Source organism: Rissa tridactyla, chromosome 2, assembly GCF_028500815.1.
Source record: "Rissa tridactyla isolate bRisTri1 chromosome 2, bRisTri1.patW.cur.20221130, whole genome shotgun sequence".
NCBI classification, from domain to species: Eukaryota; Metazoa; Chordata; class Aves; order Charadriiformes; family Laridae; genus Rissa; species Rissa tridactyla.
The window spans coordinates 16,234,368-16,253,214 of NC_071467.1; the positions used below are offsets into that span (position 1 = coordinate 16,234,368).

An 18,847-nucleotide genomic window follows, 5' to 3' on the forward strand; every position below is an offset into this window, starting at 1 on the left:
TGCAAGTTACAGAAGAAATTGAACCCGCATTTCCCATGTGCTTTCGAGTGTCCTGACCTCTAAGCCTTTGAATAAAAAGAGAGGCACCAACTACTGTTACTGATTTTGTGTGATGCCTAGTCTGATAGTCATGCTCTGAGAATGCCACTGAATAGCAGATTAAGCATCGTGCAAGGATAAGAAAAGGTATGTATGTGGTTTAGGAATCCAGCTCTGTAAAATGCAGAAGCCTAAGCGTTTGTGTGGCCCAAGTACAATCAATACTGTGCTGGGACTTAGAGAGCTAATTGAACTGACTAAATGACTAGTAGCAAAGTAGTCATACTATGTTGCCACTGCTGTACCCAAACCAAAATATAGGACTAACTAGCTCATCTGGAGCATCGTGATAAAATGATTTTGTAGCAAGTACCTGCATAGCGTTGTGATGACATACTCTGCCTGTGTTAGCTGCACGGCTCTGCACTGTGCTATACAAACAATGAGTGATTTGAGGCTTCCAGGTTTATACAAAACAGTAAAAAGGCTTGAGGGTATATATTTTGAATTTAGACTGAATCTCAATACTAGCCTTATTTAAGGTTTCTTCATGGGTGTCTATCAGCTAGTTAAAGACAAGAAGCTCACGCAGAAAGAGCGATACTGAAAGCACAGGGAAAAATGCTGCCCATGTAAGGAATGGGAACTCATGTCTGACTGTTCTTCTCTGCAGGGGTTGTTGATTTGCCTGAGGAAAACAGAGAGGCTGCTTACAATGCTATTACCTTACCTGAGGAATTTCATGATTTTGACCAACCACTTCCTGATCTAGAGTAAGCTTGGTTTCTTGTTTTGGGTGTTTTTTTTTTTTATTTCCATGTTTTGTTTTCAGTTGAGGAGAACCTGATTTTAACAGCAAACTCATTGCCGAATTAAAATAAAAGCCTGTAGGTACCATGTGTTCTTAAGTCTTTTAGTATACAAAGCAAGTACGCAATCATGTTTGTATTGATTTTAAGTTCATAATAGCATGTAATTTTAACCAAAGTGAAAGTTGTGATTACAGAAGCTTTTGAAAAACTCGTATGTATTATCTCTTTCTTTTTTCTTCTACGCAAGGCAGTCTACATCACATACGTTCTTAGGTTAGACAAGATTAGTGTTTTGGAAATGTCCTTGTTGACCTTCTGTAGTGGCACTTTTAATTCTTAAAACTGTTTAATACTAATGGGTTACTTGTAAACATAACAAGTATACAACTTGCATAGTTCTTGATCTTTAAAAAAGTGATGTTACCCTTTTGGATTACTCATAATGGAATTTCTGGGACATAGTTTGCTTTACTCAGTGTTCTATTTTGTTTATATTCAAATTAGAGTATATACTAATTTGAAACTACATAAAAAATTGTGTTCTAAGAAATGTACCTTAACACATCACAAAGTGTTAACTTGGTACTGTTACTAGATATATTTTTTTGATAAATTATATTAATAGCTTTTGAAGTTGAAGGGGGGTACATCTGTTCTTAGTTATTAATTTGGCATTTAAAATTAGGACTACAATATAGCAAGGAGTAAGAGAGGTTACTGATATGTTTCCCAGAAGCTAACACAGTTTGGATGATAGGTTTTAACCATGAATGGTCTTACTGTTTTAAGTAGTGTTTTCTGGTTTGCATTCACCATCAGCTGTTTCATTATCATAGAATCATGGAATTGCTGAGGTTGGAAGGGACCTTTAAGATCATCAAGTCCAACCTTTAACCTGCCCTGACAAAAGCCACTTCTAAACCATGTCCCTAAGTGCCCCATCTACCCTTTTTTTTAAACACCTCCAGGGATGGTGAATCCACCACCTCCCTGGGCAGCCTATTCCAATGTTTACTAACCCTTTCAGTGAAAAAATGTTTCCTAATATCCAATCTAAACCTCCCCTGATGTAACTTGAACCCGTTTCCTCTTGTCCTATCACTTGTCACCAGGGAGAAGAGGTCAGCCCCCATCTCTCTACAACCTCCTTTCAGGTAGTTGTAGAGGGTGATAAGGTCTCCCCTCAGCCTCCTCTTCTCCAGGCTGAACAACCCCAGCTCCCTCAGTCGTTTTTCATAACGTTTGTCCTCCAGACCCCTCACCAGCTTTGTAGCCCTTCTCTGGACACACTCCAACACCTCAATGTCCCTCTTGTAGCGAGGGGCCCAAAACTGAACACAGTACTTGAGGTGGGGTCTCACCAGTGCCGAGTACAGGGGGATGATCACTTCCCTAGTCCGGCTCACCACACTGTTCCTGATACAGGCTAGGATGCTGTTGGCCTTCTTGGCCACCTGGGCCCACTGCTGGCTCATATTCAGCCGGCTGTCAACCAACACCCCCAGGTCCTTTTCTGCCAGGCTGCTTTCGAGCCACTCTGCCCCAATCCTGTAGCGCTGCATGGGGTTGTTGTGACCCAAGTGCAGGACCCGGCACTTGGCCTTGTTGAACCTCATACCATTGGTCTCAGCCCATCAGTCCAGCCTGTCCAGATCCCTCTGCAGAGCCAACCTACCCTCAAGCGGATCAACATGCCCGCCCAGTTTAGTGTCATCTGCGAACTTACTGAGGGTGCATTCGATCCCTTCATCCAGATCATTGATAAAGATATTAAAGAGAACCGGCCCCAGCACCGAGCCCTGGGGGACACCACTTGTGACTGGACACCAACTGGATTGAACTCCATTTACCACCACTCTCTGGGCACGGCCATCCAGCCAGTTTTTTACCCAGCGAAGAGTACACCTGTCCAGGCCATGAGCAGCCAGTTTCTCCAGGAGAATGCTATGGGGAAACAGTGTCAAAAGCTTTGCAAAAATCCAAGTAGATAACATCCACAGCTTTTCCCTCATCCACTAAGTGGGTCACCTTATCATAGAAGGATATTAGGTCTGATAGGCATGACCTGCCCTTCACGAACCCATGCTGACTGGGCCTGATCACCCTGTTCTCCTGCATGTGCCGTGTAATCGCACTGAGGAGGATCTGTTCCATGACCTTCCCAGGCACCGAGGTCAGACTGACTGGCCTGTAGTTCCCCGGATCCTCCTTCCAGCCCTTCTTGTGGATGGGTGTCACATTTGCTAACCTCCAGTCAGCTGGGACCTCCCCGGTTGTCCAGGACTGCTCATAAATGATGCAAAGTGGCCTGGCGAGCACTTCCGCCAGCTCTTTCAATACCCTTGGGTGGATCCCATCCGGCCCCATAGATTTGTGCACCTCCAGGTGCTGAAGCAGGTCCCTCACCGTTTCCCTTTGGATTACAGGGGCTTCATTCTGCTCCCCATCCCTGTCTTCTAGCTCAGGGGTCTGGGTACTCAGGGAACAACTGGTCCTACTGCTGAAGACTGAGGCAAAGACTTCATTAAGTACCTCAGCCTTTTCCTCATCCTTGGTCACTATGTTGCCGGCCCCATCTACTAGAGGACAGAGATAATCCTTAGTCCTCTTCTTATTGCTAATATGTTTATAGAAACTTTTTTTGTTGTCCTTGACACCAGAAGCCAGGTTTAGTTCTAGCTGGGCTTTGGCCCTCCTGATTTCTTCCCTACATAGCTTCACTACCTCCTTGTAGTCCTCTTGAGTGGCCTGCCCTTCCTTCCAGAGGCCATAGATCCTCTTTTTTTCCCTAAGTTGCAACACTAGCTCCCTGTTTAGCCAGGCCAGTCTTTTTCCCTGACGGTTTGTCTTCTGGCACGTGGGGACAGCGTGCTCCTGCGCCTTTAAGACTTCCTTCTTGAAAATCATCCGGGCTTCCTGGGCTCCTTTGCTCTGGAGGACTGCCTCCCAGGGGACTTTGTCAACCAAGCTCCTGAAAAGCCCAAAGTCCGCCCTCCGGAAGTCCAAGGTAGCAGTTCTGCTGACCCCTCTCCTTGCTTCTCGCAGAATCAAAAACTCTATCATTTCATAGTCACTGTTCCCAAGACAGCCTCCAACCTTCACATCCCCCACAAGACCTTCCCCGTTTACAAACAACAGATCCAGCCGGGCACCTTCCCTAGTTGGCTCTCTCACTAGCTGTGTCAGGAAGTTATCCCCAGTACATTCCAGGAACCTTCTAGACTGTTCCCTCCCTGCTGTATTGTATTCCCAGCAGATGTCCGGCAAATTGAAGTCCCCCACGAGGACAAGAGCTCGCGATCTTGAGACTTCTCCCAGCCACTTATAGAATATTTCATCTGCCTCCTCATCCTGATTGGGCAGTCTATAACAGACTCCTACTACGATATCTGCCTTGTTAGCCCTGCCCCTGATTCTTAATTGACTTTTAAGTGTATAGTGTACTTTTTAGGAACTAATTTCACATTTATCTAAGCAGGCTTTATCTGTTAATTTTTTTAAATGGAGATTTTTAATAATTGCCTTCTGTTTGTTTAAGTGATATTGATGTGGCCCAGCAGTTCAGCTTGAACCAGAGTAGAGTGGAAGAAATTACAATGAGAGAAGAAGTAGGCAACATCAGTATCCTCCAGGATAATGACTTTGGTAAAAATCTCATGTATTTTTACATGTTACTAAGCTAGTTTTGGTACTTGTAAAGTTATGGTTTTGCAATTACTACAGAATGCCCGCTACAAGACAAATTACATCAAACATGCTGTGTTTCCATATATTTAACTTTTAATTTGTACATGTTGGCTTTTCCAAAAAGCCTGTCCTCTAATATTCAGCAAGCTTCCAGCTACCTATATAAAGCTGAAGAATATTCAGTCAGGTTAATTAGTGAAGTACTATGTCAATTATAATTTTCAAAACATGGTGTGAATATGAAGTCAGCCGTTGTTGTAATCATAGGCATATTTTCAGTCAAACTGTTACGAAAGTTCTCAAGCTGAAGCACTCAGCAGTGACTAGCTTACTTCTTCCAGTATCTTTTCAAGGACAGTGTTCCAAGATATGAATCAAAGCCTGGAGATGGTTGTATTTGAATATCTAGTTTCCAGAGTACAATAACGTAATCCATAATTTAGTAATCTCTTAAAAAGTATAATCTAGGTATTGATGGTGCTGTTGATTCAGTATTGGTTTGCTCTCTGTACCTGAAGCCCAACCTTGAGGTGTAAGGTATAACTTTTTTGAATTCCTTTGAATTCTTTGGTTTCAGTGCAGCTAAAATTTAGTAGAATCCTGCTAAATTCAATTCAAATAAGTATAATAAAATGCTTTGAAGAGGAGATGGTTATTTTTATAATTGTTGGAAGGGTATTTTTATTATGGTATTGCTGGACATAAATATTTACATCTTGTCATTAACTCAGCAATTAAGATAACTTGAAATGAAGTTTGGTCTTACATTTGGGCCTTTGCCGATTGATTCACTATGTGTCTTGTGTCTTGGTTCTTCGGCATTTATAGCAGTGAAATTGTGTTCTTGCAGGTGACTTTGGGATGGATGATCGTGAGATGATGAGAGAAGGTAGTGCGTTTGAGGATGACATGCTGGTGAGCACCAGTGCTTCCAATCTCCTTCTGGAACCTGAACAGAGCACCAGTCACCTCAATGAGAAATCCAATCACCTGGAATATGAAGACCAATACAAAGATGATAATTTTGGAGAAGGAAATGATGGTGGGATATTGGGTAAGTTTGAGAAATTTGTGTTTTCCTCTGCCCTACCTTCTGCCTCAATAATTAGTTCTTCAGGGAACTGGGGGAGGTTGTTTCCTTTGCCAAGGTCCCTGTCTAACTTATGCCTTCAGCAGCAGAATTCTAGTTTGTGACTGTTACAGCAATATAGATGGTGTAGTATGTTAAGCGTTGACGTATTCTAAATGAAGTAAAATAAAATCATCCAGAGATTTTCCATTCTATACGTAATGTTCTTTAGAGAAAAATTAATGTGCAACTCTTTTTGTTCTTTGACCCCTTCCAAGGCTTTATTTAATATGTTGAGAACTGTATTGAGTGCTTCTCTGTGAAGTACTAAGAAACCTACTAAGATGCAAATATGTGACGACTGTATTGTAAAAAAGGTTATCTGTAAACTCAAAGTTTGAGCCGAAATGCACCTCGAAAAAGCACTCCTAATTGCTTTTGTGTCAGCGTTGAAAGTATAGGTTTCTCTAACCTTTGCACTGTCTTTATCTGTGTTGTCATAAATTTGTCCGTACTTGTTTCGTGAATGTGTGGATGCAAAACTCATTCTTCCATATGGTTGTTTCAGATGACAAACTGCTCAGTAATAATGATGGTGGTATTTTTGATGACCCACCTGCACTCTCAGAAAGTGGAGTAATGATACCGGAGCAGCCTCCCCATGATGATATGGATGATGATGATAATGTATCAAGTGAGTATGATCTTGGGCTAGATCTAGAATTACTTGCTTTCCACTAATTTAATTGGGGTTCTCATCCCCATCTCTCCATCCCTAAAACCGTGTTGAGCTCAAAAGTATGAAATGTGGTAAACCACTTTAAGATGTGGAGGAGTGGTTGGGAACGGTAGCACAGTTTCTTAATGTTTTGACATAGTGCAAGATACTTGTTCTAATTGGCAGTGGGTGGACCAGACAGCCCGGACTCAGTAGATCCAGTTGAACCATTACCAACCATGACTGATCAGACAACGCTTGTTCCCAATGAAGAGGAAGCTTTTGCTCTGGAGCCTATTGACATAACCGGTGAGTGAGCTATTTGGGAATGTTTTACTTGGGTCATCAGAGACAACCTTAGCTTGATGGAGTGGAAATGAATGTCTGGCACTGCTGCTGACTCTACTTCTCAGTGGAAAGAGAAATGCGGGACCAAGTACTGAATTCCTTTTATTCTAATGATAGCCTTACAGAATGTTCCAGGTTGGTAGCTTACATTGATGTCGTTTCTGCAGTCGGTATGTATAGCGGCATGGTACTGTAGCTTTTGATAAACGTGCTAGTTAAAATACAGTGAGTTGGAATAGACATCATCATGTCTTTAATTCTAGTACAGTATCTAGTGCAGCACAACTCTCAATACCCTATGAGGGCCAGAAGTGACTGTTTACACTGAGACTGAGTGATTTTCTAGTTCATAGCTTTAGTGAATTGCTGATTTGAGGAGGTGCATCTTTATACTTGAAGTTCCACTAAATAGTGAAATTCCTTGTCGTCTTCTCTAATGCAAGACACTTTTTTTATTTTAACTGGTATTGTATTTGGCTCATTATAAACAGATCCCTGCTTCATTTAAAAAAATTAAGATCTGTAAAAAATGCAGTTTGTCCTGTGTTTTCAGACTGAACTCCAGCCCCTCATTTGCTGCTTGACCAATTAAAAAGCCCTAGCACTGCCCTCTGGTGGCAAGCTAGCAACAGAGGTCCTAGCTGATCAGCTGGGACCAGCAAAGACAGCATTTGCCAGAGCCTCAGGGTCTGCTGCAGAGTGCCAGGCTGTAAGCAATTTACAGTAAAGTCATTCTAGAACAGGATGGGAGTTACAGGTAAGATAACCGCCCACGTTAACACTACCAAAGCTCAAATAGGGCTTAGGGGAAAAACTTGTTGTGGTATTTTGACTCCTTGTCAGAGAGCCCCTGCATCTCAGGGCTTTGCTCCTGAAGAACACCAGCCTGACAAGTGAGCCATGAGGAAGGGAGGTATGTGCAGGTGAGGACATTGATGAGGCTTAGGTAGATGCAGTAGAACTACGAGTATACGCAGAAGAATTTGTAGGTTATGGAACACTATTCACAGTGTTTGACCTTTCATAGTGCTTATAGCTTTTCGTTCCTTCTCCCAAAGCTAATATTGCCTTAGATTCTTCAGGCAGCTTTGTACATGGGCAAATAAAACCTATAGAGAACGTGCAAGATTCTTCTACAGCGTGGTATCTGTTTAGGCTAACCTTCATTACTTGCTAAAAATCTCAACAGTCAAGGAAACCAAAGCAAAGAGGAAGAGGAAGCTGATTGTGGACAGCGTTAAAGAACTGGATAGCAAGACTATTCGAGCCCAATTAAGTGACTACTCTGATATTGTTACTACTTTGGATTTGGCACCTCCTACTAAGAAACTGATGATGTGGAAAGAAACTGGTGGAGTTGAAAAGCTTTTCTCTCTGCCTGCACAGCCTTTGTGGAATAACAGGCTCCTGAAGGTAATGTTTTTGTGCTGGTTCATTTCTAAATGGACTATATTCAAGATTGTGCCTCGTATAGTAAATATCAGCACATGAATAGCAATGTAGTGATAGTGGTAATCATCATCTAAAAAAATAAACTAGTAAAACAACTAAAGTAACACCAAGGCTTACATTATTTATCAGTTACAGAATTAAATGATTTTCTTAAAATGTTACTACTGCTGGAGAAGAGGTTAAATGGGAAAGGAAGATGGCCTGTAATTACTTGGCCTAAAATGAAATTAAGGACACTGAGAACTACAATAGTGAATAATGTAACCCTTCCCCCGTAGCTCTTTACTCGTTGTCTTACACCCCTGGTACCAGAAGACCTAAGAAAGAGGAGGAAAGGTGGAGAGGCTGACAACCTCGATGAGTTCCTTAAAGACTTTGAAAACCCAGAGGTTCCTAGGGAGGAGCAGCAACAACAACAGCAACAGCAGCAACGAGATGTCATTGGTTTGTGTCTTGTTAAAGATGCTCTGCTTTCCTTCAGAGCTTATTTTTCTCCTTTGTTTGTGCTTTATATTAAGTCACCAAAGATTATGAATGAAGCAATGGTTGATTAGCTTGATATACAGTCTGTGAGTTAAAATAGCTTTTTTTCTAGAGGATGACACTTAGAGATTCTGTTTGCTCCTGTGGATTAAATGGGTGTTGGACTGGATTCTATGCACATCTGTACCAATTCTATTTAAGTCATGGCAAAGGCTATGCAGACTGTTAGGAGTGCTCAATTCTAAATTAATAGCAGACTGGACTTAGTAATGGAATTTCAAATGGTACCAAAGTATCTAAAACTGGGTTTGTTGAATTAGATGAACCTATTCTGGAAGAACCAAGTCGTGTACAAGAATCGATGATGGAAGGCAGCAGAACCAACCTGGATGAATCTGTTATGCCACCCCCACCACCTCAGACAGGTGTTAAACGCAAACTGCAGCAAGTAGAACCAGAGCCGGTGTTACCTGTGAGTAAGATGTGCTGGGTTTTTTTTGTTGTTGTTGTTTTTTTTTTTTTTTTTAAGAATGAGAAGTGGGTAGTGTCTTTGAGCAGATTAGAGGCACCGGCTTTCTGTGGTGTTGTGAAATATGCTGGAACAGTATCAGAATCTTTGGCCTTGGGTAGTCTTTTTGGTGTTTTTCTTAAATGGGAAGCTTACTGAAACATTTAAAATGTAGGTAGGATAAAGAAATGACACTGTTTCCTCCAGAAAAAAGTCTTCGAGGAGTAAAGTTTATTACTCACAAAGCTATCAAGTTCTTCTGCTTGGCAAATGTATATGAACAGCTTTCATTGATGAAAAAAGGATTGTGCTAGCTGCACAAACTTCCTTTTTAAGATAGTCCTTGTATTCTAGGGTTTAACAGTTCAAAGAAAAACTTGGATCTTCAGGAAAGGTTTTCTAGTTGAGTTATAAGTAGACTTGGAAACTAGGTCGCATCTACCTCTTCTGTAAAAGCTGTGATGCAGTGTGATAGGAAGCCATATTTGTGAAGGGAGAGGAAATGGGCAAAATGAAAGGTGTATGCTCTTTCTGAATGCTTACCTGGTGAGAACAGCCCTGGTTTATGCTGTCTCTCATATTTGTGCATTTTTTAACTCCACTTCTCATATGTTTCTTGGCTAACAGGTTGTTTGCTGTAGAATGAGACTGTTTAGATGTCACATTGCCTTATTAAAAAGGGTTCAGCTGATGCTCCTCTTGGCCATGTCATTGGGTGAAATTGGCATCAGCTGTTTGTGCTGAAATCAATGCTGTCATGCCAACCAGATCAGGCTTCTAGTAGTGTACCTGTAGCAATAACCTGCTGTATGACTCTAAAGTAGAAGTTATTTTAATAGAGCTGTTTTGGGGTACATGTAGAAACAGTTTCAGGTATTAAGGTAGCTATTGGCAATCACTTAACTGTGTATAGATTCAGGGGGAGAATACTGTACATTAATTTTAATAAAACTGAGTACATAGATCCTGTTAAACTGCTTTTCTGGATTTTCCTCTTGATACAAACGTCTTCTGAGAATGGGTGACTTCTGTGCTCAAGTTATCATACATTTTTGTAAACTTTACGAAGTACCTATGTTTTAATTCCTTCATGCTTGTATTGCAAAGAACAACATTTTGATATTTTGAAGATGTCTTGTTCCAGTGAGTTAAAGTGTCTTCATGTAGCACTGCATCTTGTTATGTGGGATTTTAAAGTTGCATGTTCTGATCCAAGAAATGAGGTCAGTTGTTTGGATGGTGGACTAAGTTATTGGAAAGCCTTTTTCCTTATAGCGGTATCATCATTTCTGGTTTGAGTAGACTCTAAAGGATTAAAGATACACGTATGGACAGCAAAACAAAACAAGAAGGCTCTTCATCTTTCAAAAATGAAAAGTTCTGACAAATGGCTAAGATCTAGAGACTTGGACTTTGTGAAACTGGCTTGTAGCATCAGCATTCTGTTGTAAAAGCACTGATAAAATAATGCTATCTGTTTAACTATATTGTGTACTCTTAAAGCATCCACCATCACAACAGCTGGAAATACCACCTGTAGAAATGCCTCCAGAGGAGCCCCAAAACATCTGTCAGCTAATACCAGAGCTAGAACTTCTGCCAGAAAAAGAGAAGGAGAAGGAAAAAGAGAAAGAGGAGGAGGAAGAAGAGGAGGTAAGAACTAAGCTCTTAAAAGCAAGCTGTGTAGAAAGAAAGGATTTGTGTGTTCCCCAACACTGTTTGACTTTGGATTCATTAAATGGTGTAAGAAACCTTCGGTCCTTACTTGGGAAATGATAACCTTTGGAAACGTAGACTTTAAAATTATTCCATGACCGTTTTTATAAATTGCATATACATTCTGCTTTGAATTAGATGGTTCTCCTGTTCATACACATAGTTGGATTAAACCAATCTATATATTAACTATATATTAATCTATATGTTAACTTTTTTCCCAGTTTCTCTGCCTCCTTCCCTTCAGAAGCACAGGGGGATGGGGAATGGGGCTTCCAGGCACTTTATCACACACTGTCTCCGCTCCTTCCTCCTCAGGGGGGCGGACTCCTGCTCCAGTGTGGGGTCTCTCCCACGGGGACAGTTCTCCACAAACTTGCCCAACGTGAGTCCTTCCCATGGGCTACAGTTCTTCATGAACTGCTCCAGTGTGGGTCCTTTCCATGGGGTGCAGTCCTTCAGGAACAGACTGCTCCAGCGTGGGTCCCCCATGGGGTGACAAGCCCTGGCAGCAAACCTGCTCCAGCGTGGGCTTCTCTCTCCACAGGGCCGCAGGTCCTGCCAGGAGCCTGCTCCAGCCTGGACTTGCCACAGGGTCACACTCTCCTTTGGGCACATCCACCTGCTCTGTTGTGGGGTCCTCCATGGGCTGCAGGTGGATATCTGCTCCTCCATGGACCTCCATGGGCTGCAGGGGGACAGCCTGCCTCACCATGGTCTTCACTATGGGCTGCAGGGGAGCCTCTGCTCTGGTGCCTGGAGCACCTTCTTCCCCTCCTGCTCTCTCATATTCTCGCTCCTCTCTGGCTGCAATTGCTGTTGCATGTTTCCCCCCCCCCTTCTTAAATATGTTATCCCAGAGGCACTATCACTGCTGCTGATGGGCTCGGCCTTGGCCAGTGGCAGGTCTGTCTTGGAGCTGGCTGGCATTGGCTCTATTGGACATAGGGGAAGCTTCTAGCAGCTTCTCACGGAAGCTATCCCTGTAGCCCCTGCATTACCAAAACCTTGCCATGCAAAACCAATACAACTGTCCATGTCCCAAAATCTGATAACTGAAGTTGTTTCTTAGCTACAGTGTTGAATATTCTGTGGCTATTAAACCAAACTTCATTGATTCTTCTTATTTTACACCCAAACTGCATAACATTAAATTAGCTTTTTAAAAACTGTTTTATTGTTGAAGTAACGTATCTGGAATTTTCCTTCTGTAACAAGTCACACACACAAAGAAATGTGAATTACTTTAATTGAGATGACTTTCCTAGAAATGTAAAAAAACCTGTTAGAATAGAACAGAATATTTTCAGTTGGAAGGAAAGGACCTACAACTATTGTCTAGCCCAATTGTCTGACCACTTCAGGATGTTGCTGGATGCAGATGAATGTTAAAGTCGTACAATGAAGAGGAAGAAATACATGCTGGCTGACTTTTGAAAAATAATATAATTGGCCAAACAGTTTTTCTGTACAGCTTGAGGTTCCTGAGTTAAGACTAGAAACAAAGTAGTTTGCATGTGTCGCTTTCATTAATTAATTGCTGGTTTGAAATAAAGCTCTAATTTTAAAAGCATAACACATCTTCCATAAACAAGTAGCGTTCTGCATAGGTGAGTGCTTCACAGGACATGGAGAGGTGAGTTGTTACTGCTGGCCTTTGCGGCTTTCAGCAACAACCTGGTTTGCTTTTCAATGGTTCTGTTTCCACAGTGAAATGAGAACATGTCTGTGTTTATTAATGTTTGCAAAATAAAAGCACTGTTGATACCATGTTCAGTGCTAGCATTCCTAGATTGGATTGAAGTGTCTCTTCTCATTCAGCTGTCATGACCGAACTCTTGTGTTTACTAATTGTCAGCATAATGTTTTGAGGTATAATCATAGTGGCAGGCAACCTTACTATGATACATCAACTTAACGTGTGTGTCTTCTTCCGTCCCACTACCTGCCTCTCCTAGATGTATCCTGTGACTCAAGTTGTCTAAACCTTCTGGCTTGATGAAAAGAAGAAGCTGCAGTGATATCTAGAAATACCTCATTTATTCCATAACTCAGTGGATGAAAAGATTATTGTTTTGTAAATGCGTGAATTTTGACTGCTTGCAGGAAGAAGATGGCACAGGGGGTGATCAGGATCAAGAAGAAAGGAGATGGAACAAGAGGACTCAACAAATGCTTCATGGACTTCAGGTACACATGATAATCTGCTTTCTCTTAAAGCTGCTTTTGAGTGTGCCTACCGACACTTTTGACGTGAGTTAAAAGCTTTCCTTGCAGTAGATGTTACAGACTTAAAATGCCAGTTCTGCCTTAAAGGGGAAAAAACGCTTGTAATTGATTAAATCATAATATAATTGACACTTTATTTAAAAGAACATTTGAAGTTAAATCTTTCATTTAACTGTTTTTCAACCTTCATATTCACATTTGGTGTGCAAGTAAGACTCCCAGAAATCAAAACTTTAAAATAATTGGGTATGATTTTTTTTTTAATAAAACCTTAGTATCTTTGATTTTGTGCTACTTGACTCTAGGCAAGCCTAGTCAAGGTCTAGAGATAAAACCATTTTATGGGATGTTTATTCCCAGCTAGGCTGGTTCAAAATCTTCAAGCTACGATAAGCTGAATACACAACAACCGTGGGAACCTGACCTTGGCTGAGGTGCAAGCATTACTTTCAGCATGTGGCTTCAGTCTGCACAGCCAGATAACCTTTGTAGGATGGCTTATTGCTTGCTAGAGCTCAAGAGCTTTTTTTCTTAGAAGATAATTGAACACCCCTAGAATACACTTGAACTTAAGTGCAAACTGCTGTCTGTTTTCATATAGGTCTCTACATTTACTTCATATATTCTTGGACTGCCTTTACCTTTCAGTCTAGTTTGCCTTTCCTACCCCTTTGTTCCCATAAACATTTTGGCAGCTCCTGAAACTCTGCTGTCTCTGAAGTGTGTCAGTTCCAGCTCTCTAAGCTGTTTTTGTTCTCCAAAGCCATCCTCACTTTTTGTGAAATTGATAGGCTCCATCTCTACTGATAAAAGCTCATTGTCATTATTGTATCTTTGAACGGAAGTGGGTTTGGGAGGAAGGGGGGACTGCTATCGAGTTCTCAGTCAACTGAAATTTTAGTAGTATTTTGTATTATATTAAGTTTCTCAAAAATGATATAATCAAGCAAAAGCTTTATGTTTCTGGAAAATATTACGAGTTATACCATAAGAATTACCTGCGTACATCTCTAAAGAATGAAACCTTAATTTTAAACTCCTAAAGAGCCTTTATGGCACTTAAATACACTTAAATTTAGTTCAGATTGCATTGTGTACTAATGTGATCTAAGTTCTTTTGCACACCTGCAAGAATTCCACTAGTTTAAGTAAGATTGTTTTAAACTGTTGTTGTAGTTTAATGCTGGTAATTAGCGCAGTCCCACACAGCTGCTCACTCAGTACCTACTGGTAGGATGAGGAGGAGAATCGGAAGGGTAAATGCAAGAAAACATGTGGGTTGAGATAAAGACTGTTTAATAGGTAAAGCAAAAGTTGCATGCGCAAGCAAAGCAACATAAGGAATTCATTCACTACTGCCCATCGGCAGGAAGGCATTTAGCCATTTCCAGGAAAGTAGGGAATTGTTGCACATAATGGTTACTTCAGAAGACAAATGCTATAACCCCCAATGTATGCACTCCCCCCGCTTTTCTTTCCCCTGGTTTTTATTGCTGAGAATGTCATATGGGGTATGGGATATCCCTTTGGTCAGTTGGGACTTCTGTCCTGGCTGTGTCCCCTCCCAGCTTCTTGTGTACCTCCAGCCTCCTTGCTCCAAAATGAAAACATTTGATCCCATCCAAAACGTAGCACTGTATGAGCTACTGCGAAGAAAATTAACTCTGTCCCAGCCCAAACCAGTGCAACTTGCTTAAAAATAATTTTTTAAAGTGTACAGATGTTTAGACAGTAATGTTTTTTCTCATAATGTTTCATCACAGTTTCTGATGAAGAGAGCTTTAGAACTCTCTTTGGACCATATCTACCTTTTTTTTTTTTCTCTCAATTCTTTCTTCCATGTTCCCAGAAGAGCATCACACTGGATGGCTGAAACATTAAGTCTGTAATGAGATTCAAAGTTAAGATCTGTTTAATATAAAGTAATTCGGTTTGGCCAGCCTAATATCTTTTCATCTAGTAGATATTCCAGAGCAGACGGTTCTGTTTTAAATTGAAGACGTCAGTTGTTGTTCTAGCCAGCAAACAGATGTATTTTCCTGAATTATTTTTTTTATATTCTGGCCAAGATTTTGAAAAAATATAAGTGGCCATGGGTACTTAGTTTCAGACAAACAGAAGAGTTCTAGAAATAAACAGGCTTTCTCCCTGGGAAAATTATGCATCTTTTAAATAACCTAAGCTCTTGAAATTTTGTTTTAAACAACAGATCATGATTATTTTTTGAGTTATTTTTATTTTGAGAAATAAAACAGGATTTTTTGTTCCTGTTTAAAAATAATTGACCTGTAGTCAAAAGAGACTGGCTAGCTGCTGGTGCAGAAAGGAAATCTTATGGTATACTACAGTGTTTCTGGAATATGTGACTATAAGTCGCACAGATTCAAGACTGATTTTTCACACATCTCTGGGAAGCCTTCTTGGTTTCATTTAAATAAGATCCATCTAGAATTTTTTATGTATGTGTTGCAACGTCCCCATCCAATGTCGAGTCCTTCCCAATCCCTCACAGTGTCCTGGGGGTGCCAACAAACAGAATCTTGCCAGGGACTTCCTTGTTTGTATGTAGTTCTCCATTTAATTTGTGGTATCAATGTTTGTGTTTTTCAGAGAGCTCTTGCTAAGACTGGAGCGGAATCTATCAGTTTGCTTGAGCTGTGCAGAAATACGAATAGAAAACAAGCAGCTGCAAAATTCTACAGTTTCCTGGTACTTAAAAAACAGCAAGCCATAGAGCTGACACAGGAGGAGCCTTACAGTGACATCATTGCGACACCTGGTCCCAGATTTCATATTATTTGAATGGTTAGATACAGCAGAGCTAGTGTTTGTTTCACTAGTGCGTACGTGTATTGCCCCATCTGTAGGGCCCACAAGACCATTGCAGAAAATTTAGATTTTATTGTCTGTATAAAGTCCTTGGTTTTCTTTTTGGGTTATTTTGGTTTTGTATTTTAAATTTACCACTTAAATTTTTAGTGAAACTGCTGGGGTGGGTGGCTTGAGTTCCAACTGCAGAAACCAGACAGCTCAAGGACCCAGATGAAGATTGTTTTAACAACTCAGAGCAGATGTGTGCAATATTGGTGCATGTAATGTTGAGTATCGATGAAAATGTCTTACGATAATTTGCCTAGTTGATTCAATAGTGATATTTTTAACCTATACAAGTAAACCTGAATGGCCAACCTATTGTCTGATTAAAAACTTTGCCAAACTCGTCTGAAATGTTCGGTCTGCTTCTCATAGTAGTGGGTTTTTTCCCCTTCCCTAGATCGTTGTGCATACTGTGGGTCTCTTACAGCTGCCAATATGAAAGGTAGTGCCTGATATGTCAGCTTGCTTTGTCACTGCATTTTTGCAGTCGGATTTTTGTAGCCCTTGATGCTAAGGGGAAACGGGTGTCTGTGGAAAGCACTTCCTCTATGTGATACTGTTACATACATGAAAAGACGGAACATGTGTTAAGCATTTTAGACGAAACATTCCTTTTCACTTATCACCTCATTACAGTCCACTACTGATAATGGCTAATTACTGTTAATAAGCGTCAAATGAAAACTCTAGTCATTTCATTTAAACCTTTTAAGATATCGAAATGCTTTAGGTTTGTTAGAGCTGTATATAAACTCCAGACTTTTTAAAACAGACTTCTAGATTGTAAATTATCTGATTTTTATTAAGCAGGCATATGAAGATAAGAATAAGAGAAGCTGAACAGATTGCCTCTGTAAAGATGCTAAATTCAGATACCACCTGTACCGAAAGGGCAACAAACTCGAATATACAGTACAAACAGGCACAGTTCCACTTAATTGTGTAGCGTATTAATGGCTCTTTGGATATATTTATGGTTTTAGTATCGATTTTTCCAATAATGCACACTCCTGTGTTCAAAACATTTTATCGGTTTTGCAAAAGAAGTCCCATTTGATTTTTACTTATAAAGAATGAAGCTTTACTGTTAGACCAAGTAGCACCAGAAATTATGTGAATATGTTGATTATGGAAACCTGTCTTAACTTTTTTTTAGGGCAAAATTATTCACACTGAAGGTTCTGGTTTTAATGTTGGCACTTTTGTGAAATAATTTTGGGACTCTGAAATTTCAGTGTATACTCAAATGTAAAATTATGTGAATGTTTTTAAAAAAATCGGAGACTACATGATGACCATGTTTTAATAATCCTCAAAAAAGTTAATTGTATAAAGTTACTGCAGCTTTATTTTCAACATGATGTGCCTGTAAAACCATGATTTCCCCCTTTGTAAAAAGAGACACTGTAGATAACTTGAATGTTTAATTATAGAAAAGGTCATTAGTTTCTTGTTACACATTTTTAGTCTGTTGCTTTTCAAGGTTAATATTCTTGAAAATAGTTGATGCTGTTATGTATAACTTTTCTAATAAAAGTTGTGTTATAAGCTGTTATATTTTAGCTCGGTATCTTGCTTGAACACCTTTTGATTCTTCTGTAGTAGGGACCTAGCATTTACAGGTTGCTTGTTTTGGTGTTAGGAGTGGAAGTGTAGTGATTTAGCTCTGAGAGATTTAAACTTGAATATGTTGTAGGTTTCTTGCCATTAGAAGGAAGAGTTGTTTTGCTGACCGTACTGTGGTTTTGTTCAGGCATTCTATGCTAGGAATGTCTGTGCGGAAAATTAGGGGAGACTGTCTATAAAATGGGATTCATCTCCATGCCAATCCCTTCTGAATGCCAGAACCTACCCAGCTTGAATTCTTGTAGCTCTGCTGTTCCCTTGCTTCTAGAATCCCCTCTGCATGCGGGTATGTCAGTGCTTCTGAACTTATGTGCTCCTGGTAGATCCAGATGCTTGGATCCAAGCCTGTAGAAGCAGCGCATCTCCCGTAGAGTCACTCGGGTTACCTGCAGAGCTTGTGTGGAGCCCAGGGTCGACACGGGCTGTCTGGGGAAGTTGAAGAACCAGCCTGGATCCAATACGGTGCCTGGGCTCCACACAAGAGTGACTGTACTGCTCTGAGCTACCTGTGGAAGCAGCCGGGCTGCTTCTGTTTGTGCTGTGAGCCTTGTGGCGTGCAGGGTGGTCGGGGTTGAGCTGGCTTGAGTGTCTGCATATGTGTACAACGCATCCGCACCGGAATATGAGGACTTGATTTTTCGTTCCTTTGGTTAAAGCTCTGTAAGGGAGAGAAGTATAGGGACTCGGGTACTCGCACTAGAATGAAAGGGGATTTCTGCCTTTTTCTTGTATCAATAATCTAGGACACTTCTGTCGCCAGTTTTGCTGTTACACCACTGTGATCAGCACGCGTGACAAGATTTTGCACAAATGTGTACTCGTGATGATGTTAAATATAACCCGAGGCAATGAATGCAAGCTCTGCTTTATAATGTACAGGATTTGTTTATAACATACAGGAGTTTGTAATGTGGCCTGCAAGTAGCACTGAGAGACTTGGGTTTCTTGTATTACTGCGAAGCCTGCTTTCCGCTGATCAGCTGTTGAATAAGGTCCAAGGAATGTTGATAGACAAACCATTCGCGCGCTCTATTTCTCCTATATCTACAAGAAGTGTGTTTCCCTCCTCTGTTGCTGCACAGACAGATGATGAGATGCAGAAAGGCTGTCTGTTGCGCAGCATTTATTCTGTTTACCCTGTGACTGCTGTTCTTTACAAAGGTATTGGAGGACTTAAAAAAGTACACCATCTGCATTTTATTATCGTTCCTCTTCAAATAAATGTCTAAATGGTTTTAAAGGAATTAACCATAAGCATTCAGTTAGCTTTTACTAGATAAGGA

At 40.7% G+C, this 18,847-nt stretch overlaps 1 protein-coding gene across 1 annotated transcript in view; it reads left to right on the forward strand.

The window, feature by feature from the left end:
- RAD21 (RAD21 cohesin complex component) overlaps nt 1-17,493 on the forward strand; it is a 30,439-nt gene extending 12,946 nt beyond the window's left edge. The window contains exons 4-14 of the mRNA XM_054192729.1: nt 713-812; nt 4,390-4,496; nt 5,389-5,592; nt 6,176-6,301; nt 6,512-6,634; nt 7,863-8,086; nt 8,404-8,569; nt 8,929-9,080; nt 10,620-10,769; nt 12,939-13,022; nt 15,672-17,493. Coding sequence (XP_054048704.1) covers nt 713-812; nt 4,390-4,496; nt 5,389-5,592; nt 6,176-6,301; nt 6,512-6,634; nt 7,863-8,086; nt 8,404-8,569; nt 8,929-9,080; nt 10,620-10,769; nt 12,939-13,022; nt 15,672-15,863 — 1,628 coding nt within the window. The 3' untranslated portion in view covers nt 15,864-17,493. The remainder of the gene's footprint in view (nt 1-712; nt 813-4,389; nt 4,497-5,388; nt 5,593-6,175; nt 6,302-6,511; nt 6,635-7,862; nt 8,087-8,403; nt 8,570-8,928; nt 9,081-10,619; nt 10,770-12,938; nt 13,023-15,671) is intronic.
- Nucleotides 17,494-18,847: the final 1,354 nt, after the last annotated feature.